Raw genomic sequence first — 19,451 nt, 5'->3', positions numbered from 1 at the left:
AACCTCAAGCAATGATCACTGACAAAGACAATCAAGAGTCTAAGAAGTTGGAATGATGCCCTGTTCTTTGATTCTACAGTGAAAGAGAGTGTTAGTACTGTAGCATGATGCTGCAGGTGAAGATGCATTGAGGGGTTGGCTAGTTGCTGCATATGCTGCAAACCTGGAGAAAATTGGTCATGAGCCAAGTATGACTATCTTGCAATAGGCTTACGATAAGATGAATAGTGTTTTCTCTACCTTTTTATCCCAAATGTAGGTCGAAGGTTGGCATACAGATTGTTTTCTTGATGGGAACATGAAGCCGTTTTGCTTGTTAATATTTTGCAGTTTCAAATGGAGCAGACATTTGTTGTTGGTTTGGTAGCTAGTGTGTTGGATGAAAATACAACAATTCGGTGTTGGTAATGGGAAGGAGGCTGCTCCATATGATTTGTATCTCATGACAGAGCCACATGAGATCCTCTGCATGGTGGAGACATTTCACTTCTTGTGATCCTTATAGAATGTTGTTAAGCATATAAGAATGGGTTCCAGATCAAATACTATAACATTTGCTAAAGCTATGCCTTTTTTTTTTTTTTGCCCTACACTTAATCAATTCTGTTATTGAACTTGGTGGGCTTTCTATTCTTAAACACCCCAGGTTACTAAGTCTGATACAAGATGAACTATTTTGTAATCTGATGCAGTTTGGCTTATCGATGAGTCCACTAATTCTTTCTATGGTTTGTAGTATTGTTCTCAATATGTATTAGCATTTATGGATTGAGCTTAAACTACAACTTGAGGCTTTCTTTTCCTTTGTGATCCTATGACTTGCTCAAAGCAGATATGATGCTTATCCCAACAGCAAGTAGTTGCTATGAAGGCTCTAGTTGACTTTTGCAGGCAGAAAACTTTCATGATAGAGATGTATGCTAACTTGGACAGTGACATAACTTGCAGCAATGTGTTTGAAGACTGCTAATTTGTTGTCAAAAGAATGCATTTCCTGTGAACTACCCTTTGTCTGCTATGCATCTTCTTGCTTTGAATGTCTCGATTGCTGTACTTCAAGGATGGCCAATCTTTGATTGTACTTTAGAAGGATTGAAGGTTGTTTTATTATTATCTAAACTTCCATTGGAAATAGTTGAGGAATCATTAAATATGGAGCAGTTATTTGATGATGTAAATGTTATCCTTCCATTATAGAATGCAGATGGTGGTTTTGCAATAGATGAACTCAGTTGATGCACTTAGATGGGAGCTACTGCTATGCTTCTGGTGGAAAAGTTTCATAAATTCTTGGATGTTGGAAAAAGTAGTTTATCATAGTAAAGAAGCCTCCACCAATTCAACCTTCTTCACCATGAAAGCTCAGTCCTCTTCGACCAGACCTGTTTTCTAAGGTTGGCTTCTACACATGGGTTTCAAAGGGTTTGGGCTGTTGAGTGGAGGAGATGTATTTAGTTCAAATAAATCACAATGGAGATGGCACTGAAGATGAATCTAATGCTCAGTTACTGTCTTCAGAACCCACTGGTATATGTGACGCCTTTGGAAATACAAAGGAACTTCCTCAAATTAGAGATCAATACCAAGTTGACTTTCTAACTCTTAGTAAAAAAATCTAATTATCTTTGGCTTACAATACCTAACTAACACTGCAACAGTGGTTGGCACTCCTTGCTGTTTTTTATTGGGATTGCCCTTACCAATTATGTGGGTCACTGACGAAATTGAGAACATTGAACATGAACCTCTGGGACTTCTTGGAACATCCAATAAAAATTGTCCAGTGGAATCTGATGACATCAAAGAGGCTCATATTCTTATAAAAAGAGAGGATTTAGAACTTAAAATTGAGCCTTCAGGTGTTTTGGTGGATAACGAATTATGCATGGGAGAATCAGTGAACTTAGTTTTGCAACAAGGAAGCTCTAAGATTCCACCCTCCTCTGATCAGGCTACTACACAACTCACACTATGCTCGAAATGAACTACACTAAGCAGCAACTTACAGCAGTTGTGACGTCTAAAGGATTGCGACCAACTCTTGCTGGTCCGAAGTGGGGTGCACCAGACAATGTGCCTGAGACACTAAACAAAATTTTGCAGGGCTCGTAGCTCGACTGTGTTGATTTGTATCTTATCCATTGGTCAGTCCAGATGAAAAAGGGTTTTGTTGTCTTCAAATCTGAAAACCTCACCCAATCAGATATACCAAGTGCATGGAATGTAATGGAAGTACTTATGATTTTGGCAAGTCTTAAGCCGTTGGCGTAAGCAATTTCTCCACAAAGAAACCGAGGGACCTGTTGGAGATTGCTTGTATTCCTTTTGCTTTCAACTAAGTGGAGTGTCATCCTTCATGAGAGTAAAAAAACTGCATGTCGAGTTAGAGAATGTGGAGAAGGGTATCTTGGAACTCATTGCTATGACAAGGGGAATGGAAATTTTTTTATCATAGGTTGAGCAGTATGGAAAAGAAGATTCAAGCATTTTACCTTTGGACCACACTACAATAAGGGTCAGAACAATACTGCCTCATTGAGAGGCTTTTGTGAGGAACTTGAGACAAATTCTTCTGGCAGGATCATTAGCAACTATGATTTTTTTTTAAATTTTTTTTTTTATGATCCAATCATCAACACAAGCTCCAGAAGAAGTTTTCTAGAAACATGCTCAAGTTCCATAAGCAGACCAGTAAACATGCAACTGTGCCCTTGATTGAGTCAGCAGGTTGCTCCCTTAGGGTTGTGATTCGACTCATGGTAGCTTAGCTTTAAAGGCGTATCAACAAAATTTATACCTTAAATACTATTACTAAAGTAGCCAAGCTACTATAGCATAGTGGTTCTAGGATCGTTCACTGGGAAGGGTTTTCGCAAACACAAGTGATATTCAAATTAGGAAAATAGGTGATTTTCTTATGGATGTTAGCTTTAAAAGAAGATGTAAATGTTTTAGAAAGATTTAAACTAATCTAAGCTAACATTAAAGACTAAAATGAAAGGGTGTAAAAACAAGTTTCTCAAAGATAGGATAGTTATGCTCTGGCTCTTATGCAAATTGGAAATCTTAGGATAGGCTCCTCGCGTTGGGGTTGCAACTATGGTGATGCTTGCTTCCCGAACCGGTATGGATTTAGCAAATCAAGTTTTAATCCTTTAAAATGGCAAAACAGATGGTAGTGAATTTCATCAATGGTTATTCACCTTAGACTTCCTTTGAATGGCTCGTAAGAGATAACTAATGGTCTAAAGCCAAAAGCTTACCAAATATTGGCAACTCAAAGTCATTCCAGGTGATAAACTCACCTTTCAATGGCCATTGAAATTGGTTCTAACGGATTAATGCAAAACTTGGAATTGAAAACCTCACCTTCCAATAGCTCGTAAGAGATAACTAATGAATAGAAATCCAAAAGCTTATCAAGTATTGGCCGTTGGAAGTTGTCCAAAGGAAATAAAAATCAAACTTTGCATTAATGAACCATTAATGAAAAACGACTACCTTACCTTCCAAGTGCGAGAAATTTCCATGGGATTGCATCCAAGTCATCACATAACATCCATACTTTGAGAAACTAAAAGTTTTAGCCAATCATCCTCTGAGGAAAAGCCCTTAGAGGTTGTTTGGCTACTAAGAAAATAGAAACGGGAGAGCTCTGTAAATATTCTAAGTGTCAAACGTAATATGTATTCTATATCTATATATCAATATATGTTACAACGGATGCAAGGGGATATAAATAGAGAAGTTTTTCCAACCTTCCTAGCTAAGAAATCTTATGATTGGTGGATTACAAGGAGAAGAATGGAAATTTATACAAAAATATCCAAAAGAAAAGATCTCGTGTGGAGTCGGCAGAAACAGGGGAAAATTCGCACCACGCAAGGGGGTGTGCGAATTTGGAAGGTGTTGTGCGAAATTTTCGCACAAGCCTAGAGCAGTTGTCTTCCAAAGGCCATATCTTCCTCATTTCAGCTCCAAATCGTACACGGTTTGAAGCGTTGGATTTTTGACTTCCTGAGCTTTGAAATGGTATATAGCATGTAGAAAATGGACTTCGGTAAGTGCTCCAAAAGTGCGAAGGAAGACTGCAGCTGTGTCCCCTATTTTCCTTGCCCTGTTTTCCTCTTCTCCATCGTTCTTTCCTTGCCTACTTTGAACGACTAAGGCAAAGGGCTATGGAGCTCCAAAGCTTGGTTCTTCATGAATTTGAGCTTCCAAAAGCTTTGCCATAACTTGTCCAAGTAGCTCCTCCATCATTTGGCATGCTTGAATTGATTCATAAGCTGATAAAAACATGTAAACTTGCCACAAAATGGTTAAAACCAATTACTAAGGACCTTAATGAATTAATTGGGTTAAATGAATATGATTACTACACAAAGGTGCTTAAAACCATTATAATTAGATCTACAAAATAGCACTTTTTGGTAGTAATCAGGTTGGAACTGGTTGCACATTGTCTTCATGGCTTGCATAGTTGAAATCGTAGATGATGTGCATTCTGCCATTGGCCATATACATCCAGCACAACCTCCTCTCTTCTAGTTTGGTCAACTTAGGTATATATCACTGTGGACCCCGCATTTCGATTGCTGGAATGCGTTTCCCACTCGATGGCGAGCTCGAATTTTTATTTGAAAAATTAATTTTATTGATTATTAAATGACTTGGAGTCGCCACTTATTTTTGTTTTGTTTTAAAAGGGTAAACAAAATAAGAAAGAAAACCCTAAGTACGACTCCTTATTTTGGAAAAGGCGGTCTATGAAAAACCGGATCAGGTTCGGGGGTCATGTTACTTATCGGGAAGGTACGGTAAAGACCGTAGCACCCCTCTAAGTCCCTAAAGTCGGGTCTCTACTAATAAAGTGAAGCTGACATGGCCATCAACAAGAAAATCGATGAATACTCAAATCGATCATGCATAATATGAGAGGCAAAGCATATATAAAGAATGAGCAATATAAGAATAGATGCATACCTGGGCGGTAATCACGAATGCGCTATCATGAAACATGGTTAGTGAACAATAAATAGATATAATTAAGCGCATATCAAGAATAGAGCAAATCAATCATGCCTAGAAAGCCAATAAGCTAATCAGTAAATCAATCATGAAATCACATATGTAGGGCCCCCACCAAAGCCCGTTTATTTTTGCATGAATTGATTTCATAAATTCCATCGCTAGGAATTACGAGAATAAATTCATGTTTATTTTAAAACGTTTTAAAATCATGAAAAATTCGAAAGTGGCTCGCCAAAAAGAAAATGGTGGCCAAATTTTATTGAAAAGCTAATTCTTGGAACCTAAACAAAAAAACTAAGGATGAGAAATTAAAAGAGATGAAATTATTAAAAAAAGAAAAAGAAAAGGAATTTGAAAAAATAAAAAATAAAAAATAAATAAAAAAATAAAAAATAAAAAATAAAAAATTTACAAACTAGAGTTTAGGAAAGTATTTAAAAAAAGAAATAAAAGATGAAGAAATAAAATAAATAAATAAATAAATAAACAAAAGGAAAAGAGGACGCGTGGCTTGAAGGTAGCCGTGCAGACCATGCTGTGAGTTTGGATGCTTGACTAGCCACTTGATCAGGCTCTGGCACTGTGGGGCCTCGATTACCATTGGGATCCCAGTCAACTAATGGTTTTGGTGGGGACCACTCCACTTACAGGATGAGACTGTCATAACCAAATCCACTGAGCTTGTTAATAGCTTTCTCAGCATCTTCCCCGTTGACAAAATTGACATGCCTGAAACCTCTGCTCAAACCAAACCCGATAGCATTTTCTTCATTCCTACGCCTTATATCCATACCACTGCTTCTATCAGCATCAGCTCTTCTTTGACTTTGTCCCCCCTTTCTATCCTCCAACCTATTCTACTGAGGTACTAGAGGACTGTACGGGGACACCCGTTTGAAACCTCATTGAGATCAAATACAACCTGACCTATGTAGTCATTCTTCGTTAAATCCTTATCTTCCACTATAACCCCCAGCATTGAAGCCTGCATCCAATCTTTTGAGAAAGCAAACACATGGTTCCATTCTGGGTTAGTTTTCTTCTCAAAATGTGGTGTGGTATGGTGTAGAGGGGGATGAAATGGACCAAAAGCGAGATATATAGTATGGTTGGGAAAATGATGAGATTGATGTCGCCACAGCCCATGAATCACCGGAGTTGTCATAGCTAAAAGGGCGCCTCAAAGATGCCACTTGGGCTGCTGGGCAGGAACAGATGCTTGCATTTGTGGATCTGGTTTTGGGTATCATGTGACTGAGGCTGATTTCTGAATTGAAAACTGAGAGTAGCTGAGAAAGCCAGTGGCTTCTTCTTCGAGGAAGACACAGATGAATCAAACTTCAAACAAGAATCTTCATCCTTTGTAGCAATGCGACCAGATGGCCACTGAAGTTGCATAGATGGATGCATGGGAATCGAACCTGTAGGAATAGGCACTAGGACTGGCACTGGAAATAGGTAAGAAGGTGGTCTTACAACAACTGAGGGATCAATGGCAGACCATGGGAACATAGCTCTAAGTCTCTGCTAATATTGAACATTAAGGTTCTTAGTAGCCGATTTGAGGGATGCCTTCTCTTCTCCGAGATAATTCTCCTCCTGAGTTAACTCATGGGATTCTTCATTTAGTGATGCATTCTCAGCTCTCAGTTTCTCAACTTGAGCTGTCAAGTCCTTGAGCGATTGAATTATATCAGAAAGAATGGTTGCTTTATCGAATTGCAACCTTTTCAGTGCAGTAGGAAGTTGGTTATCAAGGACATAGTAAATTTTATCACCACCTGGGCGCATGCCACCGAGACGCTCTTTGTATATCTGATCGAAGACAGAAATTTCCATGATCATGTATAATTTTCCTCCATTCCTCTTCAGTTGCACCAGTGCCAAATCCATATCAGCCAAAGACCTTTCACCCAGACAAAACATCCCCTGCTCATCTTCTAGACTTGGATCAGTTAAACGGCATGATGCTTCATCTTCACGTAGAGGCCCTTTATATTCTTCCATGTGTTGCAATGAGCAGGACCCATTTTCCGGAGGATTAGCCAGCTTGTTGAATTTGGGACCTAATGATTTGTTCAAAGTTGTAATATTCCTGTCATGACACATTTTGGAGGATTCAATGACAATGTCAGCTGCCTGCATTTGAACCAATTTTCATCCAGATTCTAGGCCATCGCAGATCAGTCATATCATCATAGACTCTGACAGAAGAATCTATATTTCCCTCTACATCAGGACCATGATTCCAAGATGCTTGTGTCCTCTTCGAAACCTTGGCATCTTCCCCCTGGGACACACCCATAGCTCCTCTTTCTTGCTTGATTTCTAGCACACTGCCATTAATCTCTTCTATTCCAGATTGATGCTTATTTTTTTTTAGATGTCCTTAGGATGCTTCTGACATAGCTATGACATTTCTCTTCAAAATGTATGCACCCCATAAATCCCTTCATCATTCCCATGAAGGCTCGACTTCCCGTAGAAGGTCATCTTGTAGACATAGAGAGGGGAGGTACTGAAGTCACCATAAACCACCCCAAGACTTTGATAAGCCCATGTGAGAACAAGGGTACATGATACCTTCTTCACATTCTGCTGAGAAATTTCTTGTTCGATAGATTCTTCTGATGGTGTTGGGCTCATGGCTAGAGAGAGAAAGAAAGAGAGAGAGAGAGAGAGAGATGTGATTGTTGAGCAAGATAATTGATGAAGCAATACGGAGTGGACGGTGGAGAAGCTTGTATGAGGAGCATGAAAAGAACGTGGTGTAGAGAAAGAAGGGTGGCAAGAAGAAAATGGGTAGGTTGGGTATTGAAGGGTGATGACATGCGTGGGGGGTGAGATATGGGTATAGAGGGAATATGGGTTTATGGGTTTGATTAGTGGAATGGGTAGTGGAGGTTAGTGAGAAATGAATATAGGAATGATGGTCAGGTTTTCACGATTCCCATGCACGTGGATGGGTGAATTTGGAAACTTTAATGGAGGCTATGGATGACTTTTGGGGAAGGAAAATGGGATTGGAGAACTGGATTTGTATGAGAGAGAGATTGAAGGGATGTGGTAGTAGGTATGACGACAGCGGGCATGTTGGGTGTAATAGGTGGCCATTGTTTACAGCTTCTTGGGTCTGGTTCATCATTTTGTTGGGCTGGTAACAGTCCACTTCTGGTTGAGCCTTTGAGCAATTTGCTCTTCTCAGTCCATCAATCTAATCCAGGGCAGCTTGCAGAGGGAATGGCAACCGAGATGCTGCACTTGACACCACCAATTTATTTGTATCAGAAAGGTTGGGACCACTGGCAACCAAGGAGGCAGAATGACCTATCAAACTTGAAGGTCTTGAAGGTTTCAAAGTCAAACTGCATTCAGGTTGCACCCTTGAATTGGCTAGGGTTCATCCTGGAAGAAACTCTGAAACCACCAAAATAACGTGCACTGATCTCTGGAATGGACTTGGGACTTGAAGAATACTCAAAATTGGGTTGAACCTTCTTGAGCCACTATCTCCCATTGCTGTTATGCTGCTTGCTGTTTATGGAAGATGATCAGGCCCATGAACGTGACCTCCGAAAGTTTGCTGTGAGGACGTTTTGCCCAACTTCTCAACCTCTACATTATTATTCTGCTACTACCCGTTATTACAAAGGTAGCATCTCAGCCGCAAAGAAAGGGAGTGGACGTTGTGAGCCCAATGCTGTGATTTTCGTCTTACAACAACCCTATGATTGAAGAGCGTCTGTGTTACCCATAGATAGGCAAGAGGATGGCCTCATTCTTCTGGTCAATCTGAATCATGCAATCTCTTGGAGGGCAGTCATTGCAGTTGACACAGCTCCAACTATCCCAACGAAATGCTTGTAACTGTAACAAAGAAGCCCTCATCTCCAGAGTAAAAACCAACAGCCCGGACCCAGATTCTCCCACACTGTTTCCGGAGCTAGAAAAGAGGTCTGAATTTCCAACTTATTGATGGCCCAGACAATACCCAGTAGCCACCAGGACGCAAAACTCAGTCAATTTCCATCAGTTATACTCCATCATAAGCAGTCCATGATACAAGACATTTGGAGTAGTGTGCCATATCAAGAGATCTTGACGGATATGGTTGGACTGGCGCTTCGATGATGGCAGAGGCGTTTCGCCGCCGGCAGCTTGAGGACAGCTTTGCTTGCTTTATTCTGTGCAAATTCTCTCTGAAAGATCTGGGTGAACAAATCTTACTGGAGAGGTCAATATATTTGACATATCGGGAGCCATAAGGATCAATATATACACATGATTTTGCATGAACAAGTTTGCAGCCATCATCAACCTGGAATTTTTTTATACACACCTAGGGCTGCTAATCTCATGGAATTCATTTTCTCCAGGAGCACTCTGGTCATGGATCACAAACTCCTCAATCAGTTATCCAAAGGAGGGACAATGGACCAGAGGCAAGTCAATTAGCAGCTAGTGAACAGATTGCATCAAGGACACCCAAATACTGCTACTGATCCACACAAGGCAGAATCTGCAACTTCAACAAATTCATCAACTTAAACCGTCTGAGCAATCCCATCTGTTTTCCTTGTCCAGATATCTACCAGAGACTCTGATGCTGAGCTTCTTCAGAAGCACCTCAAACCAGATTTTCTCTGACAATGCTTTACTCTTTTAGGTAGAGATGAGAAATCTGATACTCACCATGGCAGAGCACCAAGAACAGAGGAAAACAGAGCAAGCACAAAAACAAAATAGCAACTGAACCAAAGAAAACACTGACCCAAGCTCCATTTCATGCTGGAGTCAATGGGCTTATACAAGGGTGGAAAAAAAACAAAGGGAACTAAGATCTCAAAGATATGACTCAAATATCCAAACAAGAGTTATGAAGGAAACAGATTATTCTAAAACAAATTTTCTATGAAGAACAAAGCATGGATACATTATCACATAGTCACAACAACCCCAAAAGATATCAATGGCAAGCAAAATGGGGTTCAGCAAACGTACCTGAGGATGCTCCTTTTCTTCCCTCTATTTTCTTTTAATTTCTCTCTGGTTTTCTCTGTGCTCTGCCCTCCTCCTTCTCTAGCTCCAGCTATCCTCCTCCTGCTCTCTTCAGCTCTCTCCAGTTCACCCAGAAAAACTCAGTCTGCTTCTCTCTCCAAATCTCACGTCCTAAAATTACAATGCTACAGAAAATCTCACCCCAAAAGCTCCTGGAAGCCCCCCCCCTCTAAAAGCAACCACCGTTTCTGCAGCCAAAACCGCCCCTCTAGAATCTTCTTTTTTTTTTTTTTCAGAAAAAGGCACACCTCTCTCCTACAACTCCCTACTCCCTTGCAACGGCCTGCAGCTTTTCTTTGGAATCTCATTGCCACGTGTCAACCTCTCGTTGGTCCTCCAAACCACTAACCTGATTCCCCACCAACCAACCATGCATGGACACGTGGCTCCTTGAGATCGTGACACTTGGCAAAAATCAAGCTGCAGAAAATGAGCCCCAAATGGGGGTCTACAATCACCTACCTCCTAGGGAATTATATCACTGGCTCATCATCCTTGTCCTGTCATCGTGTTTTTCACCTCTCGTCTCATTGGTGACTTAACGACCATGCTCATAGCCAACCTGATACTCAGAAAGATAGTAATGGGCACCGTCATTAGAAACATGGATTCAACTCTTAGGGCCTGTGATGATTTCAACAGGAATGCTTTTACCCCTGCCACTTCCATATTTGGCAGCAGATTACCCTTATGGGCCAATTCCACTGCTTTCTAACCATATACTTGAAATTTCTTATTGTGCAAGATAAGCTTTTAAAAATGAAGGTGGGATATTCATTATGACTAGGGATGTTTTTCCATGTTTTAGTGCTTCAATTATGGTTCTTCCAGAAGACATATCCTGTATCATCACTGTTCCTATAACCCTTGACATTGCTTCTAACCATGGTGTAATTGTGTCATCTAAAACTGAGATTTTGAATAAAAGTTCTTATGTTAGTATAGTCGAGAATCTTCTACAGAAACCTACTGTGGAGGAGTTAAGAACTAGGCCATTCTAGATGATGGAAGAAGGTTGCTTAACACATGAATAATAGTAGCTAGACGTCATGGGTGTGTTTGTCAAATGCTGTAAGCTCAACAAGTCAAGGTTCTGGTCACGATGATGATGATGCCTTAGGTGAAATTTTCTCTCAGGCAGAGAAATCAGAAGGTAGACTTAGACATGGTGCAAATTTTGATTCTTACGTCTAAAGCTTATTAATGCTTTTAAAAATGTGAACATTGGACTAGTCACACAACGAGATTATCGCAGTTGTGGGGATGTTTATTGCCAATGTATGGGGATACCTGTTAAGGAAAATCAAAGAACACATGGGAGAAGACTCAATGATAACAACAGCTTCCATCGACCCTTCTAATTTTGGCTTCAAGCTTCTAAAGAAGCATGGATGGAAAGAATGGACAGGTTTTGGCATTTCTGAATAGGGTAGGTTGGAACTTGTGCAAGCATCTTTGAAGAAGAATAAACGGGGCTTGGGGGCTTGGATAGAGCACCTAAATGTAGTCTTTTTCTTGTTGAGCTATATTATGACCTTGGTCCACCTTCTGAGGCATCAAGTCTGTCAGGTTACATGGAGGATGTAACATACCATCTTTGTAAAATCATTGAATCAGTAACTTCGTAATATCCCTTCTGCTCAAGTGAAACAACCAAAAATGCAAATTGTTCTTTAACTGATAGCGGTTAAGGTGCTGGTAGAATATCATTGGACAACTCTATTAACCAGAATTCGCTTTTAGATATTCTTTACTGAGCAATAAACAAGAAGATACGAAAGACACTCTTGGTTCTGTCCACCTGCCATACATTTCAAAAGGTATCACCAAAAAGTTGGTGGTGTTTGAATTTGAGACAAACATTAAAGATGATAAGTAGTTCACAATCGACTCATGGATTTGGGCAATGTATCAGATGCCATAGTGCACTCTATTTATAAGGATGAGTTTCCTATGGTGAGAGCACTAGTGTTTATGGTTACACGTCGAATAAGATCTACGATGATTTTCTACATTAACTATTGAGTAATTTTGATTCATTAAGCTACTATATTACATTAACTCTCAACCTTGAGAGGATGTTGAGTCTATGTTGAAATGAATAGGAGGCTTTGACGTATAAGGTGGACTTTGAGGTAGTCATATATTCCCTATGGATTGGTGGGTCTCTATTAATGAAGACTGGTGGTAACAAATATTATTAATAGAGGTACCATGATATGTCATGGTACTGAGACAATATGTCCCATTAGGTGATCCTAAGGGCATGTGATAATGAAAACTATGGTCGTAGTAATTCCTTAAGTGCAATTTGACATATGTTCTTCGTGAATTAGGGTATATTAGTTGAAATATAATAGAAGAATTTATAACTCAAAGATTGCAGCGACAATCTTGAAAGGATGTAGTAAATACCTTGTTAGATTACAGACACCAATTCATGGATAGTTTACATGTAGTGGATTAGGTCATGAACCTGAACTTTGTCTCATAGTAATATCATAGGAAATCAAAAGTACAATTGAGTTTTTTTTGTGGGATATTGAGTCAACTTCAGAATTGGATTATAAGGAAGTTGATATTTTCCTATGTGTCCCAATAGTCACTATTTGAGCTCCTGATTCATGGTGGCACGTTTTTTTTTTTTTTTTTTTTGTGGAAATTATGAGTTTATAGTTCATAAGTATGCATAAAGACATTTTGGTAATAACATAAGGTTGCACTAAATCTTATGAATGATCTTTTTGAATTGAGGTAATCATTAGAACCCAATAAGGCTAATTGATAAAGTAGGATTCAAGTGGGTTGTATTAAGTGATCTAAACCTAAGTTGGGCTCAAGTCTTAGGGAAATTCATATAAACCCCCTTAAGGGTTTAAGGCTTTGCTTTTGCATCCTTGTTTTCTAGACTCCAAAAAAAGAAAAACCTTAGCCTTCCTCTAGAGAAGACCACTTTTCACCTATGCTAGAGATCCTTAAAACGAGAGATCAAATGGAAGATCTTTGGGCATATGAGATCTATGATGCCTATGATTTACTTCATCATATTAGAATCAATCTAAAGACATCTAGATCACAGGTATAATATCTTTTTTTGTTTTTGTTTTTGTTTTTGTTTTTATTTTTGTTTTTTTTGTTTTTTTATTTTTGCTATGTTAGATTTAGAGAAGTTTAGGAATGGATTTCGTGCACCTTACTGGATTCAAGGTTAGGAAAAAAAAGTGATGTGTGTTTCCTAAAAGTTGTATCATCAAATTTTATTTTGGATTTAGCTATTCAAGATTATTATTTTGTGATCAAAATCAATATGTATACAAATTCCAAGGAAAACAACATTTTAAAGTTTTTATATGCTCAATATACTAAATAAAATTTATGTTTTTGGCATTTATTATAAATAAGATGAATATGCAAAACATTGTCAGAATAAATGTTTTTAATATTTATTAAAAAGTTTTTGATAGATATATTGAGCATACAAAAACTTTTGTATGCAAAATTATTTGCATATATGATGAATGCAAAGCATCGTGCCCTATATTCATACATATTAAATAAAGTATTTGATATTTATTATTATCATAAATAAGATGAATATGCAATTCTAGTATAAAACTTAAGTTTAATATCATGATAATATTTCTATATAAAAAAAATAAACTCAGTTTTAATGGTGGTAATTTTTTGAAAAACTAAGACCCTATTTGGTAATTGTTTTAAAAAATAATTTTTAAAAATTATTATATGATATTTTATAAAAAAAAGTCTGTTTGGGAATCTAAATATTTTTAATTTATTTTTAATATTTTTAAATACGTTTTAAAAATAATTTTTATATCTAGTACTTTATTTTTAATCATTTTATATACTTATATAATTATTTTTAGGATTCATAAAATAAGTGAAAATAATAGAAAACAACTAAAAAATATATATATTTTTTATAAAAACGCCTAAAAACAAAAAATAGAAAAAGTTTCTATAAATTAGAGAATAAACAGTTTCTAAAAAAAATTAGAGAAAATAGAATTAAAAGTGTTCTCTTATTTTTTTTGCTTTGAGAGTAAAAAACTATTCTAAAAAATAGTTTTCAAACATACCTAGCCATCGTTTTTATTGATTAAAAAGATGCTCTCAATTTATTTTCACCTAAAAAGACTTTTTTTTTTTCTTTTCTAAGACAAAGGATGGGCCGGGCTTAGCCTGAACCCGGACGGGCCCTAAAGTTAAGGAAAGGGCAATCAGTGTAATTATTGAAAAATGTAGAGAGCTTTCAGTATTTAAAGTTTTGAGATCGAGAAATCTGAGCCGTTCAGTCCTGCTTTAAAAGGCGTAAGAAACCCTAACCGAAATCTCGTCGACAGAGGCAGTGCTAGGGGGTATCAGTCTTTAAGGTATGCTTGCATTTCTCTCGTCTCTGCTTTCATCCTTTGGATTCGCCCTTGTAGATTTTGTTTTTCCTGTTCTTTTCTTAGATGTGTCTTCTTCATTTTTCTGTGTTTTTGTTTTTTTCTCTCTGGCTTTTTCCGTTTGTGAAATGGGCGTATGAGCTCCGGTCTGGATCTCAAAAAAGGCGGTAAAATGGAAGGAAAATTTTAAAAACTACTTACAAAGGGTCGTTTGTTTACCTATTTTCCTAATTTTTTTAAGGTCCTTCGAGATCCAAACAGAGCCTCATCCCTTGCCCCAGGAAAAACTTTGGTTCGATGTCGGTCTGGCTTTGGAATTATTGGTGACCTTGCTTTTTTCGTGGCTTGTGTTATTGGTTATTGGTTGATTGTATTTTGAATGCGGGTTAGGCCTTTGTGTCAAGAGTGTATATTGCATTTTGAAATTGTGTATTGCTGTGTTTTAACATCAAAATTAGTCGAGGATTATAAAATTTGCATTTAGTGGGGTTTTTTGCACACTTGGCTTGGATGATCAAATTTCGAAGCTAATGGGATGTCACTGAAAAATGAAGATACAAATAAAAACTATTTAAGAGCTCATACATTTCCAAAATTCTTCATTTCCTTGTTAGAAGAAGAATTTTCTTTTGTTTTATGTTTTTCCTCACAAGCCTGACCCATGATTAATCCCAACAAATTAAGATTTAATTAAGAAGTTCCCACATAATTGCTGGAAAAGATGGAAGATTCACATAACTCACTATTGAGTTCCTGGTCAATCTAGATTTCTTGAATCAGTGGATATGTAATCATTCTTGAAGGTGCCATCTTTCAAAGAGGACTTGTGCCTTGTTAAGCTCTAGTAGTAAAGTTCTTTGGTTCCCATCTCTTTTGCAGGCCATTAACAATTCCCTTGCATTTGATTCTTGCGATATATCTAAAAGTTAGATATTCTGTGCATTAGATACAACATTGCATGTATTTGAATGTTCAACTCTTAGTTCCGTTCCGTAGTCACTAGTTAAATCCCAATAAATAAATAAACAAAAGAAAAAAGAAAAAAGGGACTTTCCCCAAGGATTCTTGACAAAGTTACTTCTTCCCTTTTCAAAGTATGCTAAAAGACTTAAACCTTGGGGATAAAGTGTGATATTTGGGAGTCACACTCTGTCTAATTCAATACCAAACTGGCTGTACCTGTTTGGTCATTAGCCAACTTAATTTGTTTTAAATTAGGTCATGATTGTAGCTGTCTAATTCAATCCCAAACCTTTTGATTCGGTCATGGTTGTACCTGTGATGGTCACAAGCCAACTTAAACGTGACTCCTTTGATGATTGAGCACATGTTTTAAATTAGGGTTACTGTAATAATTGGTGTTTGTAATTAATAGAACTGTAGTAGTAGCTAATGTTGGCATCATTGTTGCTATGTTTATTCAAGGCATTTGAGTAATTTAATTTGTTTTACTTCTAAATTTGTAGCTTGAATTGGATATGGTTCACGGCTATAAAATGAGATGTTCTTTTTTCATTCAGATTTTTGTGTTTCTTTTGAGTTATTTTGTGACGGAGCTAAATCGCAAAATTTGTGATGGTATTTTGTTTGTGCTGCCATTTACAGGTAAGCCATGGTTAAGCATAACAATGTTGTGCCTAATGGGCACTTCAAGAAACATTGGCAGAATTATGTCAAAACTTGGTTTAACCAACCTGCTCGCAAAACAAGAAGACGTATAGGTAGCTACTTAACCATTTTAAAATGGAAATGGTGTTTTTCCTGTCTTGCTAATTAGTTGGTCATAATGATTCTGTTTCATTATCAAGCTTGCTTATTCTGTGCTCGCATTTTCTTGACATGTCTGTTATACCATCTCCAGCTAGGCAAAAGAAGGCTGTGAAGATCTTCCCACGGCCCACGTCTGGACCACTTCGACCTATTGTCCATGGGCAAACTCTGAAGTACAATATGAAAGTTAGGGCTGGCAGAGGATTTTCTCTTGAAGAGCTAAAGGTGTGATGTGCTGTCTTATGTTTTGGAAATTTTGGAATGATAGTTTCATTTGGTCACTGTGTTTATATTATTTTCCCATTTAACTTTTTGTTCTCTAGAAAATTTATTTTTCAATTGTAGGCCAAGTTGTGTCGTGTTATGTTCTCTTCTGAAATAACTAGATTAGCAGAAATTTAATTGCCCTTGGATTTTATTTTGTTTTTGTAAATGTTGTTCCTAATGTACCTATGGAATTCAAAACATTGTAGTCAGATATTCTCTTATGCCCCGCATGGTTTCTAAGAATATGGAGAAAATGTGAGTCCAATTTGTGCAGTGGTATTCCTAGCTACTTTCTCTCCTTGTTTAAGAATCCTGCTTTAGTGGCTGCAAAAATTGAGAGATTGCAAAGGGATTTCTTATGGTTAGGGGTTGGGGAAGGTAAAAGAGATCATCTTGTTAGTTGGGATGTAGTGTGTAATCCGAATGTAAAAGGGGGATTAGGATTTGGGAAGATTTCTCTAAGGAATCTTGCTCTCTTAGGGAAATGGTTGTGGAGGTATTCTAGGGAGGGTTTAGCTCTGTGGCATCAGGTCATCTTAAGCATTTATGGGACACATTCCAATGGTTGGGATGCTAACACTATAGTCAAATGGTCACATTGTTGTCCTTGGAAGACTATTGCACAAGTCTTTCAAGATTTTTCCAAGTATACTTGGTTTGTGGTAGATGGGGAAGGAATTCGGTTCTGGGAAGACTTATGGTGGGGGACCAACCTTTGGGTTCCCAATATCCAAGACCATTTAGAGTAGTCACGGATAAAAATATTCCTATATCTTCAATTCTCAGTTCTACTCACCCTTTCTCTTGGAACTTTAATTTCCGTCGCAACCTTTCCGATTATGAGATAAGAAGATTTAGAATGCCTCATGCAGTCACTTGATTGTTTGCATTTATCACTATTGGTTTCAGATGCAGATGCAAGATCCTGGTCTTTATCTTCTTCAGGGTTTTTTACAGTCAAGTCTTTCTTTCTAGCTTTGTCCTAATTTTCTGGTTTTTCTCCAGTTTTCCCTATTAATTTCGTTTGGAATTCTCAAGTCCCTTTCAAGGGCAAGTCCTTTGTTTGGTTAGTGGCACACAAGAAGGTAAATACTAATGACTTGCTATAATTGAGAAGACCCTACAAAGCTCTTAGTCTTGACATTTGTAAGCTATGCATGAAGCATGGTGAATCAGCATATTATCTTTTCCTACACTGTTCTTTGACGATGGGGTTGTGACACAAATTATTTCAGTTAACCAAGATGGATTGGGTTCCCCCGAGGAGCATATCCAACATGATGTCCATCAATTATAAGGGTTTTGGATTATCCAAGAGAGGAATAGTTTTGTGCATTGTTTTAATTTGGGTTGTGTGGCGGGAAAGAAATGCGAGGATATTTGAGGATAAAGTAAGGAATTCAGAAAATCTTTGGGATTCTATTCACTTCCTTGCTTTTCTTTGGGCTTTTTGTTCCATGGTTTTTAAGGGGATTCCCCTTAATGTGTTATAACTAGATTGGCTAGCAGTGTGTAGTTCCAACGGGTTGGTCTAGCCTAGAGAGATTGTTTGTTTTTACATTGTAGTTTCTTGTTTTTGTACTCTTGTAGTTTAGCTTTTCTTTGGTGAGAGGATTCCTCATCCTTCTCTTGTACTTTTTATTTCTTTCGATATATCTATTTGTCGTTTCCTATCAAAAAATAAATAAATTTGTGCAGTGGTATTGCTAGAAAAATTTATAGCTTCCATGACTATCCAAAATTTCTGATGGAACATGTCAAGTTGGGCACAAGTGGCAAAAATTTGTGACAGTAAACATTCCCTTCCAATTTAGATAAATTGTTATTATTTTATATATATATATATATTATTTTTTTGGTCTCATTGCTTTTTGACAACCTATTGTTATGGAATCCCATGGTTTATTCTATACAAATCTCCAAAATTTTACATGCTCCTCTGTACATTCCAGGTGGCAGGTATTCCAAAAAAACTTGCTCCGACCATTGGTATTGCTGTTGATCATCGTCGCAGGAACCGATCACTAGAAAGTCTCCAAGCTAATGTCCAAAGGTTGAAGACATATAAAGCTAAGTTGGTTGTGTTCCCAAGACGTACACGAAAATTCAAGGTAAGTCTAAGTTGAATAATTTTAAATTGTAATTTTAACAACTACTTTCTTGTTACACTTTCCATGCTTATTTTAAAACCTCTGTATAAATTTTCAATGTTACAGGCTGGCGATTCTAGTGTGGAGGAGCTTGCAACTGCAACACAGGTTCAAGGTCTTTACATGCCTATTGTCAGGGAGAAGCCAACTGTGGAGCTTGTGAAGGTTACAGATGAGATGAAATCATTCAAGGCCTATGGCAAGCTGCGTGTTGAGCGGATGAATCAGCGTCATGTGGGTGTAAGGATGAAGAAGGCAGCTGAGGCAGAGAAGGAAGAGAAGAAATAGTGGGTATGAAATTATGAATAATAGCCAGTTCTTCAGTTTACAGCTAGGCAATACTCAGATTTTTGGTTGGACACTGGTTTCTGAGTTTTTTTTATTATCTGTTACATCAGACACCTGCAGAATTTTTGGTATAATCTCAGGGACCGTAGTATGAACTTAATTTTTATTATCTGTTCCATTCATATTTCCTTTTGCTTCTTTAATTTATTTCCATCTCCATGAGTTTATGGTGCTGGGTTACCCAACCCCCCACTCCCCCCCCACCCACCCACAAAAACTCGGGTGAGGGATTGCTTTTCCCTGGATCTGCTTTCAGAGTCTTGTATTTCATATTAATAGTGTCAGAATCTGGTGTGTCAAGAGGAGTAAAAGTTGTTGAATTTGGTGAAGCCATCAGGTTTTATTTACTTGATTATGAAACTGAGGGTTTTGAGATCGATTAAATTTTTAAGACACAAATATCCTATTTTTAGGTACA

At 37.7% G+C, this 19,451-nt stretch overlaps 1 protein-coding gene across 1 annotated transcript; it reads left to right on the top strand.

Moving 5' to 3' along the window:
• The first annotated feature begins 14,346 nt into the window (after positions 1–14,346).
• Positions 14,347–19,155, top strand: LOC100246745 (large ribosomal subunit protein eL13z). The gene is made up of 5 exons (XM_002277058.4): positions 14,347–14,483; positions 16,104–16,219; positions 16,360–16,493; positions 18,488–18,646; positions 18,752–19,155. The coding sequence occupies exons 2-5, from the start codon at positions 16,111–16,113 to the stop codon at positions 18,971–18,973; spliced, it is 624 nt and encodes a 207-aa protein (XP_002277094.1). The 5' UTR covers positions 14,347–14,483; positions 16,104–16,110; the 3' UTR covers positions 18,974–19,155.
• Positions 19,156–19,451: the final 296 nt, after the last annotated feature.

The sequence above is a fragment of the Vitis vinifera genome, chromosome 14 (assembly GCF_030704535.1).
Source record: "Vitis vinifera cultivar Pinot Noir 40024 chromosome 14, ASM3070453v1".
Lineage (NCBI taxonomy): Eukaryota > Viridiplantae > Streptophyta > Magnoliopsida > Vitales > Vitaceae > Vitis > Vitis vinifera.
The sequence above is the reverse complement of the archived record's forward strand: the minus strand, read 5'-3'. Positions and strand labels throughout refer to the sequence as shown.